Consider the following 23,996-nt stretch of genomic DNA (forward strand, 5'->3'; position numbering starts at 1 on the left):
CACACAGTCCTTGAAGGGTTGATTGGGTGGAGCACCTACCTCAATTTCTTTAATGTATTGTTTATATCAGCACGGAATGAAAATCGTTAATGATGACATTTCTCACCTCCAACCCCAACAGGGTATGGGAAAAGCAATGGAAGAATATGATATTTATTTCTTATTTTACTTGTGCAGTTGTTACCATGTATTTATTCACCACTCTCAATGCTTTTCAGCATAATAATGGATGCATTGGTCAACTGGAATGTAAAAGATAACGTTGAACCAAAGCAAGATTAAAATATTGGTCTCAATGCTTAATGATGTTTGGTTAAATTCTGTTTGTTATAATGGTCCTATATACTATTTTCTTTGTCATTATTTACTGCAGGATTTTGACTACAGTATTAGAGTAATAGTAAGGAACTCATTTTTAGTTTGATTTTCAGGATCATTGGGATGATGTAGTGTTTGCTGACAGTATAAGCAAATTCCCAGCATATGAGAGGGTTGTGCTGCGCCATCCAGGATTTGTCCGCCCTGTTGTGCTGTTTGGTCCTGTAGCTGATATTGCTAGGGAGAAGATGCTGAAGGATTTTCCTGACAAGTTCACTTCTCCACGTAAGTATTGAAATGGTCCGATATATCATAGCAGTATCTTAACCCATTTTGAGCCAAAGGGTCATATACGAAAATTTTATTCCTCGCATATAACATAATTTTTTAAATATCAAATGTCACTCGCTAATACAAAGAGGCATTCCAGAATGGGTGTAATTTTTTTCCAAGAATTTGTTTCAAGCATTTATCATTAAGGAAGTGCAGTTTGGAAACTGTTGAGCTTACTGGAGAAAGAGTTTTGAAATAAATTTCAGTTAAGGTACAGGGCTAACATATTATTCTTTTCGAGTGCAGAAGAATTATCAGAAAGGCACGTTGCAGCACTTTGGACGTGATATTGAGGGTAATTATGTTGAACACTTCCTGTGCTGTTCTATTACTTGGAAAAGGCATTTATTTCCTGCCCTTCCTTTGTAAGCCATATCACCATTTCTGGTTGAATTTTTGGCACTTTAGCTGTTTTACGACACTGCAATTTATTTATCATTCTCTCCACTTCCTCAGGTATGAATTTTATTTTTTATTTACCATCACTGTTCCCATTCCAGTGAATCTTGTGATTCCAAACTTGATCAGAAAGATTTCCTTATATATTTAATTGATTTTCGAAATATTCCTTTCATCTTTCCAATAATTCTCTGGATCTACAATAAGTTTACTTGATTTAACCTTTTTCCTCCCTTCCTAGAATTTAATTTTACTTCAGAAAATCTTTCTCTGTCACCTGATTTAGCCTTCATAGTTTGTATCCGAAGCTGTCACATGATTGCCCTTTAGATTCAGTAATTATTTATTTGACTATATCATTCCCACATACTGTTCCCTATCTACAGCATGCCTTGTTTGAAGTAATTTTTGACACTTTCTGTTTTACTTCGATTAGTTACCTTGGCTATATCAATCTACCATAAGGTACACTTTTTCAATTTCAGCTGTACATACTGATCTTCCAACACATCCTACCATTTTTATTACACTTTATTATCCCAGAATACCATCCCATTCTCTTTCATTATCCTCGCCCTGCTTACTGTCTGTTCTTACAGACTGTGCTCTGTTCATATCATTGTGCTCTTGTCTAATTGAGGGGTGGCCGGCAAGATCCCCACTAGTCAAAAAATTGAAAAACGAGTTATAGGCGCCATCTTGTAGTGTTCAGCATTACGCACGTGATTAAACAACCAATTCTGTCAAAAACACCTCAAGCCATACTGTATTAGCCTCTAAACATACGGCGATTTGGCAAAACCCCCACAAGTCTGGACTGTTGCTAGCGAGAACACCACTAGTCAGTGGTGCTTCAGGCAGGTGCCGTGAGAGCGCTCTGCTCAACTCCCGATAAACCACTGATAAGCTACACGTTTTTTACAGCTGCCTGCGTTCCTCTAGGTTGTACTCCTGTTCTCCAAGGTTTTACGTTAATATGGACACAAATAGTCCAATGAGGTTATCTCAATGCTGCTACATTTCACAAATAGCATCCCACACTCTGAGTTAACGGATGAACTGGTTTTAATAAGTGACAGCTGTCCTGGGCCAAACAAAAATAAAACAATGGTTTACTTCCTCTTCTGTTTAGTGTACATTCTCAAACTTTTTAAAAGGGTTACATACCTTTCTCCCCTTTCGTGGTCATAGCTACCTACCAAATGACCAGGACTTCTCACTTATTTCTGCTCAACGCAGGATGAATACCATCGCCGAACTTCCTGAAGACTGGGATGAAAGGATTCGGAAGGCCCGAACGCGTCCATCTCCATTTGGTTCGGAGATATTCACCCACCATGATTTCAAGGATTTTAAAAAAACAACTGACTGTTTTGTAAAAAACAAAGCCAGCATTCAGGCTTCAGGGTGTTCGATCTATGCAGTGTGACTTCAAACTAAAGCTGTACATTTACAACAGACGTACTGTGGTCTTTGAAGCCGTCACACCATCACAGAGTTCAAAACTCCTGATACAATCAACTTACCATGAGCTTTCCCATCCCCTCCAGCAGTGAAACCTGCGAAGGCTAAGGACATATTAAAACTTGCCAAATACCTTGCAAATCCTGAAAGCAAAGAGAACTACTCAAGCCTCTTTGGCACAGCTGCATCAGTGGATGTACCTACAATCAGTTGTGACTATGAAACAGACAATGATGACAATAGTGATGGATGTGAAGGTTAATGTTTTGAGTTGTCATTTTATGCTGTATATCACATTTTCCTCCTCTTTATTTAATAAATAATCATTTATATTTATATAGCAAAGCAAAGTGAAGCAAAGTCATCTCCATACAGGCTGTGAAGGCCCTTGGAGGGGTGGAAGGGAAAGGTTTCCACTATCCGTAACCTCGGCACTTGATGGGGTACAGTGGTTAGCTCTATGCCCGGCCGCCTTTGCCCCCAGGAATTAACCTGGTACTCATTTTTGGTGTAGGCTGAGTGAACCTCAGGGCCATATGCACCTCCAGAAGTGGAGATCTCATTTCTTAAGTTTTACGACTTCCTGACAGGGATTCGAACCCACGTCCTTCCGGGTGAACCGAGCACGCCTTTACCGCCTTGGCCAGGCAGCCCCTTTATATTTATATGGTATATAAATATAATATTATTAGGCATTATCGTAGTGGTGTTGTATTGAATTCTGCAAAAACCCCAGTAGTCCAATCCATTTTCCTTCTTCACGCCCAGAGAATATAATTTGGTATCACTCAATGAGAAGAATTTATTAGTACCTCGGTCATGTTCCTAACATGTACTGTCACAGTTTCTGACTTAGCCAGTAGTGCCCCATTGAATTCAAGTTAGTTTGCGAGTCATTTGCTGAGCTGTGCAGTCATACTTAACATTTTGTCTGATATAAATAAATAAATAAATAAATAAATAAATAAATAAATAAATAAATAAATAAATATTTATATTATTTATAAATAAATATTTATAAATAATAAATATTTATATTATTTATAAATAAATATTTATAAATAATAAATATTTATAATATTTATAAATAAATATTTATTTATTTATTTATTTATTTATTTATTTATTTATTTATTTATTTTGACATAATATTTAATTTTTTGGTAATGTATTATTTTTAGAATGAAAAACCATCATATTTAAAAGAAACAATAAATTGTCCACTTAATGGCTAAAATATGTTACAGGTTGATTTAAAAATTGAACATTCATAAATTTAAAAAAAACTTTTTCCAGTCTGTTCAACCATCTTCAACTAAAACTCATTTCCAATTATATAAAGGTTACACACGTACATACTTAACCAATGTATTATTTAAAGAAATAAAATTCAAGTCCCATTTTCTTATTTAAAAAAACAGTTTTCTCATTATATCTGAAACACATATTAACCGTGCGGTACTCGTACGCAATTTTATTATGGGAATACTCGTGTGGGCTACCCCTCAATTTTATTTCTGTTTTAATTAAATACATTGTTACTTATTTCATTTTTTTTAAGTCTTAAATTAATTGTTGTTCACTTATAATACTTTCTATTTCTATTTCAAGCTTCTTCTGAGATTTTGCAGGCCGTTAATGCACAATTAGTTATACTATGTACTTCACTATCAGCATTACCACTTTGTTCGCTATTCAAAGTAGGCTATACTGGTCACCATTTTCACTAAAATTGTTATCTACTTCCTCAGTATCAGAGAGCAGAACTTGTTCTATTACCAAATATTCTTCACCATCATCACTGTCATCCTGTGGAACTTCATCATTGTCACTGTTTTTGTCCAACCACTGTGGGATGATATTCTCATGGTTGGCAGCCATAGTGACGTCAGTACTCGCGCGGGTTACAGACGTAACCCACTCAACTTTAACACTGACTTGAGCACAGGTCCAACCTCTAAGGGTCGTATTCATGAACGAGACTTTGACTTCGACTTACGTAAGTTCACTTAGTTGAGTTTCGTGGAAGTCAGTTTCATAGACGCAACTTTTACAAAGTAGACTCTGGCGTAAGTAGACTTTGGTAAGTTACGATGTGAAGAATTAGAAATGAAGTTGGCAATGAAAACAATGGAAGAGCACTGTAGCATCTCCCATCACTCAATGTTTTTTCTTAATAAAGGGGCAGAAGAAGAAGAAATTCAGCTGTTTCCTGCGTTATAGATCACGTTATAGACTCTAAACTCAATCCAATCCAGTTAATACAGTTAGTTTTTATTTCTCGACGATGGATGGAAAGAAAAAAATTGCCAACCTTCAACAACTATGAAAGGGAGGTGTTACTAGAACTAGTGAAAGAGAAGAAAGGTAGCCTATAGTTGAAGTCGAAATCAATAAACTTCATCTCGTGGTTGACTATGCCCTGACAATTGAAACTAAAAAGCCCTTTCCTATTACGGAATACCTCAGCATGGTCGCCACCTGGACTTATTATTGGTATATGGGTGCAATCTATAGCTCCAACCACTCCAGGGAAACGGGATCTTTCATACACACGTCGCGCATTATTTCGACATTCAGCTTCATTTGGGAACGAAACAAACTGTGGTCTCTTTTGGGCAGTCAGGATCGATATTCTTCTGATTATTCTATATACTGAGGGCTGGCTTACTCCTCGTAAATCAGCGGAATCAATTTGGAATTTACCTGAAAACCATGGAAGTGTGAAAGGCTATTGTATTTACCATAAGAATGCATTAATCTGTACTGATCATCCCTTAACCTAACTAGATAACACGATGAGTAGAAAGTGCAAAAACTGTGCGCTATAGTAACAATAATTTTACTCTTGCTTGTAGCATAATATTTTAACGACCGGGCGATTTGTCCGTGCGGTTAGGGGCGCGCGGCTGTGAGCTTGCATCCGGGACATAGTAGGTTCGAACCCCACTGTCGGCAGCCCTGAAGATTGTTTCCCGTGGTTTCCCATTTTCAAACCAGGCAAATGCTGGAGGGCTGCACCTTTATTAAGGCCACGGCAGCTTCCTACCCATTCCTTGGTCTTTCCTATCCCATCGTCGCCATAAGACATCTGTATCGATGTGACGTAAAGCAAATAGAAAAAAAATCTTAACGAAATTAGCAACTGTATCATTGGAGGTATGAGTGATCCTCGATTATTATGTTTCTGTAATTCGTCTTCAAACATCGTATCATTGGAGGTATGAGTGATCCTTGATTATTATGTTTCTGTAATTCGTCTTCAAACATCGTTAGTACATCTAATACTGTACGTTTGTCAAATCTATATCGTTTTCTGAACTCATTTTCTGTATAAAATTGAACTGGGTTCCGTGCATCTCTTATAATACGCCGAGGATTTGGCACAACGTACCTACTGAATAATTTCCTGGATCTCTTCAATTTCGTCTACAAAATTAACTGCATCGGCAATATCTGCCATTTTATTATTTTTCTGATCTCAGAGTCTACTTAAGTACGGAACATCGGCGACTTGGATGTAAAGTCGCCATCTAAGTTTACTTACCTCCAAGTAGCGATCATGAAATGGAAATGGCGACTTACCGCCTTCTAAGTCTAAGTCTAAGTCTAAGTCAAAGTCTCGTTCATGAATACGACCCTAAGACATGCAATCGCACACTAAATGGCCACAGGATTAACAGGAAGGAAGGTACCTGAAACCGTTTTTCTCTACCCCCTCCCCACTGCAACTATCACTGAAAAGAAAATGGCTGGGCTATGGGGGTAGCCCGCCTGAGTGTTGGAGTGTTAATTGCCAGCTTGGCTGGCAGGAGGAGAACAGTAAACTGAAGTCAATGTGGAACATCTTCAATTTCATATAAAATATAACATCTTTGACCGTCATACTTTCAGTCTCACGTTATGTTCCATATCGGCGTTAAGCATTCCAAGGCTTTCCTATACAAGAAGATTTCAGATGGTTTAACATTTCTCATAATGTTCCCCATTTGCTTCTCAAAGATTTTTAAAAGAAAGAACATGTTAATATGTGTTTTCAGATATAATGAGAAGACTGTTTAAAAAAATTGGATTTGAATTTTATTTTTTTAAATAATATATTGGTTAAGTACACAACTGTCTAATGCTTTATAATTGGAAATGAGTTTTAGCTGATGATGGTCACACTGAAACATATTCTAATTAATTTTTTTTTAGTGAATGTCCAATTTTTAAACCAAATTGTAACATATTTTAGTACTGACTACCCTACCGCACGTAAACTCCGGCTCAGGAATACCTCTGCGGAGGTTCGGACCTGCCTTCGGGCAGAACAACCCTTACCTTACCTTAGTATTGACTGGGTGGACAATAAAAAAATGATACATATGATAATTGTCTTGTCCTCATCAGACTTTCTTTTATTGATGCCTGCTTGATAAATCTCTTACTGACTTTATTTTGTAATGTACTGTACAGTGCATTAATGCAAGTTTTTATTTACCATTGAATTGAATGTGATTGTTATATTTGACTTTCTTCCTGCAGAATTGGACAATAATTTGGAGGACATCCCTAAAAGCCAAAAGTCATCTGGTATTATTCGTCTAAGTGCCATTCGTGAAATAATGGATCGAGGGAAGCATGCCTTGTTGGATATAACGCCCAATGCTGTGGATAGGCTCAACTATGCCCAGTTTTATCCTATTGTGATATTTTTGCGAGCAGAGTCAAAACATATCATTAAGGAATTGCGTGCTGGGTTATCCAAGTAAGTAGTGTGAAAATAATCCTACTATTTATCACTGAAGATTTATAATTAAAGGAGACTTAAATGCTAGGACTTCTGAAACCATGTTACATTCTGAAGTATATATTCAATTATTTGATTACTATTTCAGAAATTATATACATCTTAAGGTTTATAATTAGTGACTTGATGGTAAAATGTAGTATTAATTCATGTGTGCAAAACCTATTATTCTCTCCCTAATCAAGCCCAATTGTGGATATCTTTAGCTGGTAAGTGTTGTTCAAAACTAATTCTGTTATTAGTTGAAGGGCCACAATTATTGAGTGATCTGTAGGTATAGAAAATGTAGAGTAGGCCTACTGTAGACAGATCTTTTGACCTTCCTCTAATATATGAGTGGAGTATCGTCTGAACAGTATTGTATGAAGAATTATTGACAAATAAATAGTGCCAATTTGATAGAAGTTGAGGTAAAGTTCTCCTCTGTTGTAATTAGTCCTGGAGTTAGTTTTGTTCTAATTTATTTCAGTTTTAAAATTTTTATTCTGTTTTCTTGCCCTCCTTTTCCTTTAACCCAGATAATATTGAATTAAGCTCTCCAGACAAAATATTAGTCCAAACACACTTCCCTTCCCCCACACAGAATCAATCAATCAATCACTCAATCAATCAATCAATCAATCAATCAATCAATCAATCAACCAATCAATCATTCAATCAATCAGTCAGTCAATCAATGTCATCATTGATCTGCATTTAGGACTGTAACCTAGGTGGCAAGATTCCATATCAGTTGCTTACATAATATTTTCTTAAATGGTTTCAAAGAACTTGGAAATTTATAGAATATTTCTATTGATAAATTATTCCATTCCCTAGTTTCATTTCCTCTAATTTGTCATCTTGAATTCCAACTTTATCTTCACAAAAACACAGTACTTATTTATTTACTTACTTAATTACTACATTGCCACTGACTTTTATACCCACATGTATCCCCTGTGGTAAGGATTCTGCAAGTTTGTGAAGGTGTGCAAGATCAATTTTCAGTTATTTGCACATTGGGAGGTACCAGAATTCAGTCAGTTTACATTGATGCCTGTTGTTGGGTTTCATCCACTGCTCCAAATAGTCCTATAGATTTTCTGTTGGATTCAGATCTGAGAAATTTATTGGCCAGTCAGTTAGAGAGCATGTTGCAGAATGCTTGTCAGTGCATGAAGACTGGGAGCTGGTGCATGTGATACTTATAGTCCTGGGAGACAGGAGCACCCATGTGGACTGCATTTCGGAGAGGAACTCAGAATGCAAAAGTATCGATGGTTTTAGGCCTCGGTCAACTGTATGATAGAGCCGAGTTGGTAGTGCAAAAGACGACCCTATACCATCGTAGAACCTCATCCAACTCGAGTGAACACCTGAAACACAGCCCAGATAAAAAGCTTTCATTAGGCATGTGGTACAGTCGCCACTATTCATGGTAAGAGTACCCATGAAAGCAAAATTTCTCAGACCATATTGCACTTCTCCAGTCTTTCATTGTCTTCATGCCTTCATATGTCCATAGCATGCAGTTCCTTTGTCAGCATCCTTACCAAATCGGTTGAAATGGAACTTCAGTGATAATTCATGCTGGGTTTTGAAATGTCTAAGTATTGTAAGGTACTGCTCGCTTCATAGGTGAGCTCTCCCCTCTTCAATCAGTTCATCAGAGGTAGGGGGATCTCTGTCTATGAGGGTCTTCCTTTTTGTCATTGTTACGATGCAAGTTTGAGGTTACTGCCGAAGTGCACCAATCCTTGTATATCCTCTAGACAGTTTGCCCTGACATCCATACAAATTGGGCCACTTTCATTTTATTTCCATGGACATGACTAAAATGGTGGTCTCTTTTTTGCCACTTGGTATTTCTATGACTTGTGACCTATTTGGTAACCTGCTTGAACAACATAATGTAACTGAAGCATCTTAACACTTTACATGACTTTTTTATTTTTTATTTTTATGAATGAACTTTTCAGTGTCGACTTAGTTAAAGTTAAATGTAACAAAAATGTTTCAGTCTGTCAAACACACTGCAATTTCAATATAAATTATAACACTATAAACATACCTCTAAAAATACACACTATTACACAAAGAATGATATGTTTCATTCTACAAGAACATCTTCAGATTCTATCAAATCACTTAAAACTTGCTTATATATGTACAGTATTGTTTACATTGCATAAACTTGTCAATGATAGAGAGTTTAGTGGTAAAATCAACCAGTATTGACAAAAAATAAATTTACGAGTATTAATATAATGAAAAACTTATGTATTTATCTAGACTGCCGATGCTAAGTCCGTTGTCACCAAACACTATTTCAGGGCTGAAAAGGTTTTTGTTACATCTTACATGACTTATAGCAGACATAAATGCTTCTTGTCACCCTGCGATCTGTTGGACCAGAAACATGCTGTTTTTTCTACCAGGGATGACTATTATTTTCCTAGAAAGCTCAGTGTTTATAAATACAACTAAGATTCTCCACATGTATTTTTATTCTTCATCATCATCATTTCCCATTATCCAGCTATAGCCGGGTAGGCGCAAATATGGTTGCTCTCCACTTTCTTCGGTCTTTCCACCACTCCTCCTCCAACACTGTTTCCCAGTCCAGGTTTCTTTCTCTAATACAGCATTGGATTGTGTCCTTCCATCTCAATCGTGGTCGTCCGCAACCTCTCCTTTCTTGCATTTGCATTTCCATCACCTTTTTAGGCATTCTTTCATCATTCATTTGCTTTATGTGCCCAAACATTCTTAGTCGGCTCTTCTCTATTCTATCATTCATTTTTTCCACTCCAATTTCTTCCTAGATTTTCTCATTCCTTGTTTTGTCTCTTCTACTCCTCTGTATCATACTCTGTCCAAGTTTCTGCTCCATAAGTTGTTATGGGTACGTAACACATTTTGTAGATAGTTTCCTTTGCTTCCATTGGCACATCTTTGTCCCATAACATGCTTCTTACACTATGATAGAAACAGCTTCCAGCTTGAATCCTCTTACTAATTTCAACATCCAGTCGAGCATTCTCCATTAATTCACTCCCCAGGTATTTGAATGTCTCCACTACTTCCAGGGGCTTGTCTGCAAGTTTAATCTGACCTTTCCCTTCTTTCTTCCTTCTAGTCATAACAAGAGTTTTACTCTCTTCTACACTTATTTTCAGTCCACATCCTTTGATCTTCCCATTCACTACATCCAACTGTTCTTGAACATTCATGTCCTCTTCTCCCCAAATCACAATATCATCTACAAATAACAACATGTTCATTTCTCTTCCTCCATATGCTGATTTTGCTTTTCAATCAGTCACCACTGATCTGCATTTAGGGCAGTCGCCCAGGTGGCAGATTCCCTATCTGATGTTTTCCTAGCCTTTTCTTAATTGATTTCAAAGAAATTGGAAATTTATTGAACATCTCCCTTGGTGAGTTATTTCAGTCCCTACCTCCCCTTCCTGTAAATGAATATTTGCCCCAATTTGTCCTCTTGAATTCCAACTTGATCTTCATATTGTAATCTTTCCTACTTTTAAAGGCACCACTCAAACTTATTCGTCTACTGATGTCATTCCACGCCTTCTCTCCACTGCCAGCTCGGAACATACCACTTAATACCAATATAAATGGTCCGTTATTGGACATTATAAATTTTCCAGCTAACTCATTCCTGGTTGCCAGCGTTTCGCCACTGTGTGCTAGGCTGGGCTCATCAGTTGATACTGTACCTGTCCAAAGCTTCAGTACATCAACAAGTTACTGTGGTTCATAAGTATACTATTAGAATGGAGCACTTCCGATGAGCTTCAAACTCAGCCCGGTTATCGAAGCCTCACCTTCCCCTACTAGAATGATTCGCTAACTGAGTCCGTATCGCACTTTCGGGTCTGACTGGTGCGTTCGATGGGGCTATAATTTTCTAATAATCTCTAGAGTAGGGGAGTATTAATTATGAGAGGAACACTATTTCATTACTAATGAGAAGAGAAATGATATCTTGTATAACAATTTCACTATACTAGTGAAACACACATTATTCACATGGATATGCCATACAAAACACTTTACATATGGTATTGAAGGTGATCTTGACGTTTAAATGTTCGGTAGCCTTTCTCTACCCTTCATTATACGTTCAATTATTCAAACTTAAGAGGCGTTCCCTCTTGAACTATTTACACTATCTCAGACTTACAGAGACGATTCCTCTCGAATTATTTCACTCTACACTTACACTGATCACTTGACGCACAAATTTAATCAGTATGGACATACCCTGCTATAATCCTGTTTACTTGCCGATAATTAATATATTCAAACTATATCAAGTTATGATATAGGCCTACTAACACCGATGAACTGAAATAAACGAAGGTCACTTATGTGTACACTCCTAAGCCTTTGAAAGTCGTACCACAACATTTCCTTAAGTTAATCATTGCTGAATAGGCAATGTATAAACACGATCATTTCATTAGGATTTCTATCAATACACAACGTTGCTCCCTGTGGACAAGCATAGAGCGACTCAAATACCAGACGCCATAGACGGAGTATCATAGCACTACCTGTAAGAGATGGACAGGAACAAATGCACTTCAAACATACACAATGAGTCACAGATGGCCTAAGTCATCTGCTGCTGGTGACGGTAAATATAAGCTTTCACTGTCTCCTGGAATGAACCCAGGATCTTCTGAGACAGGGTATATCTAAGCTGGAACTCCCTACACACTGTAAATAATTAAGGAAATAAATTGGGGGGATCCTTCTTTTAATAGATATCGGAATCTATGCGACGTTGGCAATATTTAAATTTATGCACGTAATCGTTGTACCGAGGGGAATGAACCAGCTACTTGTATTCTTTTCCTCTTTCAAAGGAACAAATACTTTCCTTCGCCCCTTTGACGGGCTTGTAAATCTCCCAGCTGTGTCGCCCACGACCCACTTCCATCATCGGCCACTGAGTCCTCTCATACAATTGCTTCACGGCAAATGATCTCGCTTCTTTTCTTTCTGGTCGCAATGGCATCACATTAAACATTGGCTCTAAATCCGGCCGTAATCGTCATCTTCGTAGCGCGGTATCCTCTTTGCGTATTAATAACAGATTCCAGAGGAAACTTTTTTTTTTTTTTTGCTAGGGGCTTTACGTCGCACCGACACAGATAGGTCTTATGGCGACGATGGGATAGGAAAGGCCTAGGAGTCAGAAGGAAGCGGCCGTGGCCTTAATTAAGGTACAGCCCCAGCATTTGCCTGGTGTGAAAATGGGAAACCACGGAAAACCATCTTCAGGGCTGCCGATAGTGGGATTCGAACCTACTATCTCCCAGATGCAAGCTCACAGCCGCGCGCCTCTACGCGCACGGCCAACTCGCCCGGTGGGGGAAACTTTACATTTTCACTGCACAATATACCCTAGGGCTACAGCCTGCTTAGCCACCACATTTCACCTCTCGGTACCTCGACTACAATTCTATTTAATGATGAACCCCTGCCACACGGGTCCAAATTACCTCACGCCTTCACGAGCTAAATAATTTAACAATATGTACCCCACTCTCATGTCTCCATCCGTTGTTTCAGCAGCACTTAATTACTAGTCAGGAGGACTCCCTAAGAGCTTGTGAAGTGCAAAAAAAAAAAAAAAAAAACAGTTACTGGGAGACCTTTGATGACTCATATATTTGCTATAGAAAAGATGATAACTGGAGTCATTTTTACAGAATATTAAGCCCTCTTTACTTAACAGCACTTCACACTTAATTAATCTAAGGTCCTTAGAATTACGTCATGCATTATCAAACCCTTATTTAAAAAATGGAAGTAAAATATGGTCGTTCCAAACCATGATGAAGGTGTTCCATAAAAGTCACAAAATAAAAATGAAGTTATTATTATCCCTCTGAAATAGCATGTTGGCAATCTACATTACATCTACATGCAAATTTATTCTATATTTACAATAGGTAACGACCTTCAAAGCTACAAATACTTGGAAATGTACTCAGCCTTCAGAATACCACGTTCACAGCATTACAGGAGGGCACGCCATGAATTTACTCTGCTCTCATGACGTCATCAGCGATGTGAAGTCCTTTGATGATTAACTGGCGAGTCACGAACATGATGGCTTGATATCGTGCGACGTTCCAGACGTTCTCTGCTACACCAGGCAAAATCCCGGCAGAAAGCCAGATGTCTCGTTCACTCCGACGTTCTTGTAGACTCCTTATGTAAAAGAGGGGAAGTTATCTCATGTGAATGCATTAATTTATGTTACACAACACAAATTAAACATATGGTTGGATCTGCTCAATGGCACAAGCATTCCAACCCAATGTCGGTAATGTCCCTGAAGCCTGACATTATTCCCTTCTTATCTACCTATCCTTTTTATAGACAGCAGACAGCTACTCTGGGCCCTGAAATTCCACTGGTTCACTTAGAACTTAGAAACGTCACTGATTAGGCCACTACTGGGTTAGCACTCTCGTGTTTCACGACAATAATTCAGGCGTACTCTATTGCACTTAGTCTTACGTAAGTCGAGCTCTCTACTGCGTTAGGGATTGATCTAATGTGGCACTGCCCTCAATCATGTCGACAATGAGCCGTTCATTCACTTTCTTTATATTTCTCATTTATATCGAGTACACACGCTCCACGCACTTAGTTAAATACGTGCCTATTTATGTTAATTGAGCCGTCTCAGTTTAGGCATATATGAGGCTTGATGCACGATCTCTTCTACACACGGGCAGCGGTCATACGATTTCGTACCATTCCTACTATATTAATTAGCGGCACACCATACATGCAGACAACTTACTCATATTGTGGTTATTTCCACATATATTCACAAACTTTAATAAATCACTACTTTATACTGCTCAAATTACAGGATGATTTCTTCATAAATGACTCCCACACAAATCACAATGAACTAGTAATGAACTGACGTTAGACTGGAAATGAACTGGTGGTGTCTGCTCTTCAATTCCTTACTATATAGGCGAGATGCCCTGGTACTAGCAGTGGGGGAAAAACGCAACCACTTCTCAAAATGTGCTGCGGTAATACGCAACGTAGAGTGACGAACAAGATATCAAATTGTAACTCCTGTATTCCCATTTTCACTGAGTGAATATTATTAAAATAGCTTTGTAGATTCTCCAGCAATCTTAAAAGCTTCCTTTTTTCTCTGTCAGTGAATGACGACGAGCACTAGGGAAATCCTTCAGTTCGCTGCCACGGTTGGGACTCCACATCTGTTAGCCATTACGACGCGCCCCTGTTACGGCGTAGCTACCGTTCTTTCAATTAAGTAGAGCACTTCTTGGTCTCATAATTATGCATAAAATTCCCTGATTCGAATGAATGTTTGCACGTGATTATCCGTTGAGTATCTTGCGATTTATAAAAATTATCAAGGGAAAAACAATTGAACTCGATGAGTTGGCAGTGGTGAATGAATGAGGGAAATAGGGCATAATGTTAGTTCTCACGTTGGATATACTCCCTGGGCTCGGCTAGTGACCTAGATTCTTTGTCACGTGATAACGCGTCTCTTTCTGTCTTGCTCGTGGTTGGAGTGAGAAAACTTCATGTACCAGTGCTCTTGCACTGCCTTGCTGCTAATTACCAGCAACTAGAGTTGGGTCGCGCGACTCAGGTTACTGCCAGTCGTATCCCGGAGCGGGTGGAAAAATTCTAACTTGGGCAGTTTTTATCATAGAATGACGTGGAAAATGGCATATTTCATCTCCTGGGTATCATGACATACTATAGGTGATGTTGTGAATGGTCACATCCCTCCCCTGCTTAAAAATAAGAAAAATCACGGGTAGGGATTTTTCTTACCAATCACATGGTTCTCATATTATTAAATGTGAGTGTATCGTAGGATAGCATTTTCTTGTCTTAATGCGTATCTGGACATAAGGATACGCAAGTATTCTTGGGTCATGATATCTCGTCTTTCCGTGCAGGCTAGACAATCTTCAGCTCCCGACACGTCAGTACTATCATCCATCTCATGGTGATCTTCTAATTCCATGTAGTTTATTCCATTCTCTTCTTCTTCAGGATCCTCTTCATCCGCGACGTCTACACAGTCATCGTCCTCGTCTTCTTCTTCAGGTTGTCCTTCCTCTTCTTGGTCATCTGGATCGTTTGGATTCTCCTCTGCTAATTGCCCTGGCATATGGTATAGTTTTAGATTTGATGCGTTATAGATAGCCTCAGTTGTCCCATCCATGGATTGTACCTTGTACACATTATTTTCTAAATTTTGAATTATTCGATAAGGCCCAATATACAGCTCTGCAAATTTGTGGTAAAATTTCCGTGGTGGGGCTGTTTTTTCAAAGATTCCAACATATCTCTCAACCTCAACTCTACCGATGGTCTCGGATCTTCTGGACATGGCACAACATCTTTCCATGGTCTCTCGGGATGTTCGTTGAAGTGAACAATGCTGGGAATCTGCCCTGTCGATTCGTGTACGGTTGAGTTTATGCATTCCATGATGGTTGGAACAACATCTACCCACCGACAATGCTGTATCGGGCAATAGATTCTGCAAAATTTTCCGATCTCCCGCATAATGCTTTCAGACGGGTTCGATTCTGGATGACGGATCGAACTCATGAGATGTTGAATTCCCATCTGCTCCATGTCTCTACGGAACGCGGCTGATGTGAACTGCGATCCGTGGTCGGTTAAGAGTTTATTGGGTTTACCTATCGTGGGAATGATCTTATTTCTTATCTGGTTGACAACTGTACGAGTGTTCACTTTCTGGGCTGGACAAAGCATGACATATTTGCTGAAAACGTCCATGCACACCAAAATGAATTGGAGCCCCCTGGTTGCCTTTGGAAGCAGACCATAGAAGTCCATTGAAAACAGTTCACGGGGCTTCTCTGGAATCAACGGCGTTGGTGGTTGTTTAAGTAAGTACACGTTGGGCTTAATACGTTGACAGATGTCACAAGTCATTAAAACTGTACGAGCCATGATCCTCATTTGCGGCCACGTAAAAGTCTCTCTAAGCGTAGCCATGACTTTGTCTACACCAGCGTGTCCTATGGAGTGATGCATCAGCCATAAGTCTCCTCATAATAGGTGTTCGACCCCTTTTCCCCCTTTTTTCATCCCCACAGTGGGATATTCCAAAAACAAAAAAATATGCATTTCTTTATTTTTAAAGGAGATTCTAAATACCAATTTTTACATCTGTAAACTTTTAATGTTTTGAGATATAGGTACACTCATTTTAAAAATTCACCCTCTTTTCACCCCCTTAACAATGGAATATCCAAAAATCCTCCCTTAGTGAGCACCTACATTGTAATATAAATGTATCCTCAAAATTTCATTTCTTAATGTCCAGCAGTTTTGGCTCGGCAATGATGAATCAGTCAGTCAGTCAGTCAGTCAGTCAGTCAGTCAGTCAGTCAGTCAGTCAGTCAGTCAGTCAGTCAGGACATGTTCTTATATATATATATATATATATATATATATATAGAAAGGATATGTTTATTCCAGTGACCATTAAAAATGATTCTTTACATCCTGGGAGTCATAAACGGGCTGCTTATTTCAGTATGGTTCATCGAGCCTTCAATTTACATTTATCTCATACAGCGAGAGAAAAAGAATTATGGTACATACAGAAGATAGCCATTATGAATGGGTTCAGTGTTAATAGCATTAATAAAATTATAGGTAAAGTAAAAAGAAGGAACAACATAAGACTAATACTAATACTAGAGCTTCGCAAGAGTTCAAAATACGTGAATTTTACTACCGTATTACAAACTCAGGGATTTTTCAAATCACAAAATTATTTAAGAAACACAACTATCAAGTCTCATTTTCAACGAAGAACACTAATGGTCATATATTGTATAACCATAATAGTGTAAATAAAAATAAAAATAATTACTTAGATTCAGGAATCTATAAACTTAAGTGCGATCATTGTTTTGTCACATACGTGGGACAAACAGTTAGGAGTTTTCAAACTAGATATCTTGAACACGTCAATGCCAATAGACACAAGAAGTATTCTGCTATGAGTGTCCATATGGGAGATACTGGTCACCAGTATACTAACATAAATAGAGACTTCACCATTTTAAAAAAAGTGAGCAAAGGGAACCTGATGAGCAATTACAAAAATATTTATATAGGTTTGGACCAGAGTATTAACGCAAACAAAAATTTGAATGACATACAAGAGAACAAAAATCCATTATATGAACAGATACCATCACTTTTATCATAATGAAAAATCAATAATTTGAAGTTACCTCCTCTAAAAGAAACGCCCCCCCCCCCCCCGTTCTACATATAGGCCAAGCTATTTCCCCTTTCCCTACTAATAGCACTGCTCTCCCCCCCCCCCCCCCCCTCCCTTACCGGCCCTAGCTAAGTTCCACCGGGTGAAAGGAAACATAATTATAACACACGCAGTAGCGTAGTGAGAAGCAAGTCAGAGCGAGGCTCAGATGTGACCCAGCTGTAGGGAGTTTCACCCACATTCTTGGTAAGCTTTTATGTTACGCATTTGTGATGGAAACTCATTTCTTAAATTTCCAACTGTTTTAAACCCATTAATTTTATATATCTCTTTCTTTCCAGACCTTGTCTTTAAAAAAAGGAATATTCATAAGAATTAACTTTCCAATATGGTGGTCATGCAGAGCAGATCTTTGCCATACGACAGGCTATCTCAGAAGCATTAGATTCCTTCTACCAGAAATAGCTTATTTTTTGAAAGGAATTTGCATATGAAGTAAAGCCTTCAAATATTCTGATGTGGATTTGGTCCCATTTTCCTATTCCGAGGCCAGTATTCAAATCTCCGTCAGTCAGTAGACTGAAGCTACCAGCTACTAGCACTGCACATCATATTTTCAAGAAATGTCATTCAAATTTTAACATTGAAGAATTTTTTTTTTTTTTTTTTTTTTGCAAGAAGTGATGAACAATTTTATGTAAACAGTGTGTATATTTGTCCTTAGTGTGTTCTTAAAAAGTTCATAAAGGAAATGGGTTCTTCCATTTTTTAAATTATTAGACAGCAAGAATGAGCATTGTAATCTGTTACGAGACGTTATGGCTGGCATGTCATATTTTCAAGAAATGTCATTCAAATTTAAAAAGAAAAAAAGGTATTGATTGGGTGGACCATTAAACCTAACACTAGTTCTCAATTCCTATCTCCTGTAGGCAGATGCCTTTCACATCATCCAATGGTAAACTTTTACATTGTTCTCCTGTGAACAAGGTTTTTCATTAGCACCCAATATTGTGCATTTGAACTGGACCTTGCATGGCACTTTTTTACAATATCAATAATGCTGTGTATTCTCAATATCAAAGTGGAAGGTGTTGCTCATTTCTCTTGACCATATTGAACTCTATTAAGCAATATACATTGTTTTTGTACTATTCCTTCGCATGAAGATAAAAGATGAATGAATATGAAGATGATTATTTGAGTGGTTTAAAAAGGTAGACATTCAAACTTTGGTGATGTAATGATAGATCAAATGAGTGGTGTTTTCAAAAAGTATTACTGTTAAACTTTCTTAGTTTGACTTCACTCTGTCGGATCATTCTCTTATTACATTCACTAGGCAGTTCTCGAGGCTGAAATATTCTTCCTCTTGCCCTCAGCCTGATGTTTAACATGATTGCCATGTTTTGACCATAATACAATTAGGGTATAAGATTAGTTTATAGTCTTACGTAGAGATGGAAAGAATGCAAGATGTATTGAGCACAAATTTGAGAAGGAGCTAAAGTGATGAAATTGTGGTGGCTCCATCTACATTAAAACGACTCCAAATACTTACTGACCAATCTTTACATTCTCTCTTTGCTCCTTTTAAGTTTGTATAACCTCCTTGTGGAATGTATGTTTAAGTGGGTTTGTTTATTTCTGGTTGTTAATTGTGTGTGGTGCTGTCTTAACAATAAATCATTGCTTTTTACAGTTTTCATTCTTGAATAGCAATTTAAGAGCACGAGTCAAGTTAGCTTACCCTAACAGTGGTGACCACAACGTGATGAAATAAAAACGTGTGTATTCAAGTGTTGTGCAGTGTAACAGGTGAATATTGTGTTTCTGTAAACATGTCTAACACTGAGAATACGGAAGGAACACTGTCAACAGACATTTACAAGAACAGAAATGCACATATCGCACGCGTCTTGGTAAAAATACTACCCATTTGGCGAAAGAACGTAAAATTATGGCTAATGCAAATCAAAGCACAATTCGCTGTGGCCGGTATTATGGCAGAATTGACCAAATTTAATTACATAATAGGATCGCTCGAGCCTTATGTCGCAGATCTTGTAAGTGACTTTTTGAATCGACCATTATCCAATACACCTTTTACAGACCTCAAGTCTCGTCTTATAACTGAATTTGAGGAATCAGAAGGACAAAAGGTAACGAAACTTTTAACAGAAAGCGAACTTGGTGATAAGAAGCCTAGTCAGTTACTCAGAGAAATGCGAACCCTTGCTGGAACACAAGTTCAGGACAACTTTTTAAGAACTATTTTCATGCAAAGGCTACCAGTACATTTAAGGTCTATATTAGCATCTTCCAGTGATACACTGGACAACCTAGCAACAATAGCAGACCGAATATTGGATTACTCGAGCCCTTGCATATCTGCTATTCAGTCACAACTGTCAGCATCACCCTTCGATAGGATTTCTTGGCTTGAAGAACAGATTGAACAATTAACATTATCAATAAATAGTGTTCTGAATTGACCAAAGTATCGTTCTCGCTCAAAGTCCCGTTCACCTCACCGTAAACATTAACAAGCACGTGGTTCATTATGCTGGTACCATTTCACATACCGATAAAAGGCGATGAAGTGTACTCCCCCATGCAGTTTTACTCTTACTTCTTCTGATTCAGGAAATGCTCAGGCCCCTCGCTAGATGCAGCACATAGTGATGTGGGCCATGTAAATTCTCGCCGCTTATTCATTACAGACCGCTCCTCTGGCAGGCGATTTCTGATCGATTCAGGAGCGGATTTGTCCATTCTTCCTCCCACAGCACAAGATAAAAAGCGTGCTTGCAAATGCCTGCTATATGCAGCTAATGGGACACCAATCAAAATGTGTGGTGAGTGCTTAATTCCACTTGACTTTGGTTTGAGACGATGTTTTTTGTGGCCATTCACAATAGCTGATGTTCAGCAATCTCTCCTTGGTGCTGACTTTCTAAATAACTATGGGTTGTTAGTTGATATAAAACACAAACGTCTCATAGATGGCACAACTAATTTATCAACCATGGACTGCCAGTATCGTCCCCTGTCTCAGGAAGTGTACATTTACTTGACCCTCACAACAAATGCTACTCCAAGACTACCCAGGCCTACTTCGGGACAATCCAGCATTTACTGCAACTGACATACATTTTTTCCACACCATCTCTACAATCGGCCCACCAGTCGCTGCCAAAGCAAGAAGACTGCCTCCCGATAAACATGCTCAAGCAAAGATGGAGTTCCAGAAAATGATCGACTTAGGTATCTGCAGACCTTCGAAGAGTCCTTGGTCCAGTCCTCTTTACATGGTACAGAAAGAAGATGGCTCATGGCGACCTTGTGGGGACTACAGGGCTCTCAATGCCATCACAGTTCCAGGCAGATATCCTATACCTCATCTCTAAGACTTGAATACCAGACTATCAGGTAAAACAATTTTCTCAAAGATCGACCTAATCAGAGGTTTCCACCGCATCCCAGTCGCAGAAGATGATGTGGCCAAGACAGCTATTATACCCCCATTTGGTTTATTTGAATATGTCAAAATTCCATTTGGTCTCCGAAATGCTGCCCATTCTCTTCAGAGGTACATGGACTCCATTTTGAGAGATTTGGACTTTGTGTTTTGCTGTCTCGATGATATCCTGATTGCATCTCAAAATGAAGAAGAGAATGAGCATCACTTAAGAATCCTCCTTGAACGACTGCATAAATACAGTATCAATGTGAATCTTTCAACATTTGTTTTTGGTGCCTCAGAAATTTCCTTCCTAGGCTACAGTGTGTCATCTTCGGGCATCAAACCACTCTCTGACCGTGTTGATGCTATTTACTCATTCCCACAACCTTGTCCTATTGCTGACTTGAGACAATTTCTTGGATTAGTAAATTTCTATTGCCGGTCCTTACCAGACACAGCTGCTACTCAACGCTTACTCTTCAGTCTTTGTAAAGACACACACAAGTGTGATCGCAGAGGGGTTAACTGGACACCTGAAGCAGTACAATCCTTCATACAAGTTAAGGAACAAATAGCAAATGCCACCCTTCTGGCACATCCGTCAGGTGACTTACCATTAGCATTGCTGGTTGACGCATCTGACTTTGCACTGGGAGCTTCATTACATCAAATCCGTGACACAAAGATGAAACCACTAGGATTCTTCTCAAATACTTTCTCCAATACACAGAAGAATAATAGCACATATGACCGTGAATTATTGGCAGCTTATTCAGTTGTTAAGTACTTTCGTCACTTACTAGAAGGCAGAAATTTTACCATCTTCACTTACCACAAACCTTTGACATTTGCTTTTCAACAATGCCTTGATAAAGCGTCGCCCAGACAACTTCGACATCTAGACTTCATTGGTCAGTTCACGGCTGACTTACGGTACCTACGTGGGAAGGCAATATTCCAGCTGACTTCTGTTCACGCATCTCATCCATTTCCATACCATCATAACTATCATTTGATGAAATTACCCAAGCACAGGCATCTGATGATGAACTTCGCCAACTACAATAATCCACAGAGACAACACTCAAGTTCAAGACCATTACCTTACCATCAGGAGCTGAATTAATTGTGATGTTCCTACAAGAGAACTCCGACCATTTTTGCCAAGTCAGTTCTGTAAATTTTCATTTGATGCATTACACAATATGACTCACCCAGGTATTAATGCTTCTATCAAACTTGTACAACAACGATATGTATGACCGTCAGTGAGACAGGACATTGAATTGTGGACTAAATCCTGTGTAGCCTGCCAGCGTTCCAAGGTCACGAGGCACACTACCAGCCCTATAGGCACCTATGAACCGGTGGACCGCCGTTTTTCTCATATTAATGTAGACATAGTCGCCCCTCTTCCTCCATCTGAAGGATACACCTACATCCTTACTATAATTGATCGTTATTCAAGCTGGCTGGAAGCTACGCCCCTGATTGATATGACAACTGAAACAGTTGCACATGCCCTGCTGCACACATGGATAGCTCGATACGGCATACCATCTGTTATAACCACTGACCGAGGCAAACAGTTCGACTATTCTCTTTTCAGTCACCTGATGAAACTCCTAGGCATTCACCACATCAAAACAACTGCGTATCACCCTGCTGCTAATGGAAGATCGAACGTTGGCATCGTCAACTGCGTACACAACTCTCCAGCAACTGGATGCCCCAACTTCCGCTAGTTCTTCTAGGTCTCCGATCTATCATCATACTTCACTTTGGTTCTACTCCTGCTGTACTTGTTTATGGAGAACCAGTGAGGTTACCAGCAGACTTCGTGGAGGAGACGCCACCAATGACAGATATACTCTCCTTTGTCTTGAAACTCAAAGAGCACATCAAGTCCTTACATCCAGTTCAACCAGTACACCACTCGGTGAGAAAGACATTCATTCCCTTTGACCTTCTAACTTGTTCCCATGTATTTGTTCGTCATGATGCAGTTCGGAAACCATTACAGCCAATCTACGACGGACCCTTCAAAGTACTTACTAGAAGAGAGAAACATTTTGTGATTCAATTACCCAACGGTGAACAGACTGTATCAATAGACAGACTGAAGCCTGCTTTCCTCCTAGATGACAAATTTCCTTCACAAAATGAAAAACAACAGCCCACCTACCAAGAACTACAGAACAATCCTCCATCTCCTGCAGCAGAAGAGAAGTGTACCCATTCGGGACTAACTGTTCGCTTTCCAGCTAAATACTTCTTCGTTATCGCTGGGGAGGGAGTATGTGGTGGCTCTATCTACATTAAAACGACTCTAAAGACTTAGTGACCAATCTTTACATTCTCTCTTTGCTCCTTTTAAGTTTGTATAACCTCCTTGTGGAATGTATGTTTAAGTGGGTTTGTTTATATCTGGTTTTAGCTGTGTGTGGTGCAGTCTTAACAATAAATCGTTGCTTTTTACAGTTTTCATTCTTGAATAGCAATTTAAGAGCATGAGTCAAGTTAGCTTACCCTAATAAAATCAAGCAAAATCAGTTTGAAGACAACCAGTGTTTGAATTTAAAATCACCTATCTCCTTAATCCATTCATGGAGTAGTATGTGTTCACTTTATTGTAAGGGAACTATTTCTTATACATGCAGTTTCTCATTTAAATTATATGAATAAAACTTACTCCAGGTGGTTGGATATTTCTGTTGTAAGTTGTTATTTTAAACTATAGAATCTCTTGTTTACTTACTTTGTAGTACATTTATTCTGGATGGTATTTTAGTGATTTGCATGTGATCAGAAGTAGGCTCTTGAGTTCTTCATGGTACTTCCTGTTTTATCTTATTGTGAGAATTAGATTTTCAAATAGTTGTTAATCCTAGTTTCATTCAAAACGTACTTGGAAT

General features: G+C 38.6%; 1 protein-coding gene across 2 annotated transcripts in view; it reads left to right on the plus strand.

Moving 5' to 3' along the window:
* The window catches only part of pyd (polychaetoid), a 707,172-nt gene that overhangs the window by 552,530 nt on the left and 130,646 nt on the right, over positions 1–23,996 (plus strand). For both annotated transcript variants that reach the window (XM_067140350.2, XM_067140351.2), the window contains exons 11-12: positions 432–603; positions 7,042–7,264. In XM_067140350.2, the coding sequence (XP_066996451.2) occupies positions 432–603; positions 7,042–7,264 (395 nt within the window). The remainder of the gene's footprint in view (positions 1–431; positions 604–7,041; positions 7,265–23,996) is intronic.

This window comes from Anabrus simplex, chromosome 2 (genome assembly GCF_040414725.1).
Source record: "Anabrus simplex isolate iqAnaSimp1 chromosome 2, ASM4041472v1, whole genome shotgun sequence".
Classification (NCBI taxonomy): Eukaryota; Metazoa; Arthropoda; class Insecta; order Orthoptera; family Tettigoniidae; genus Anabrus; species Anabrus simplex.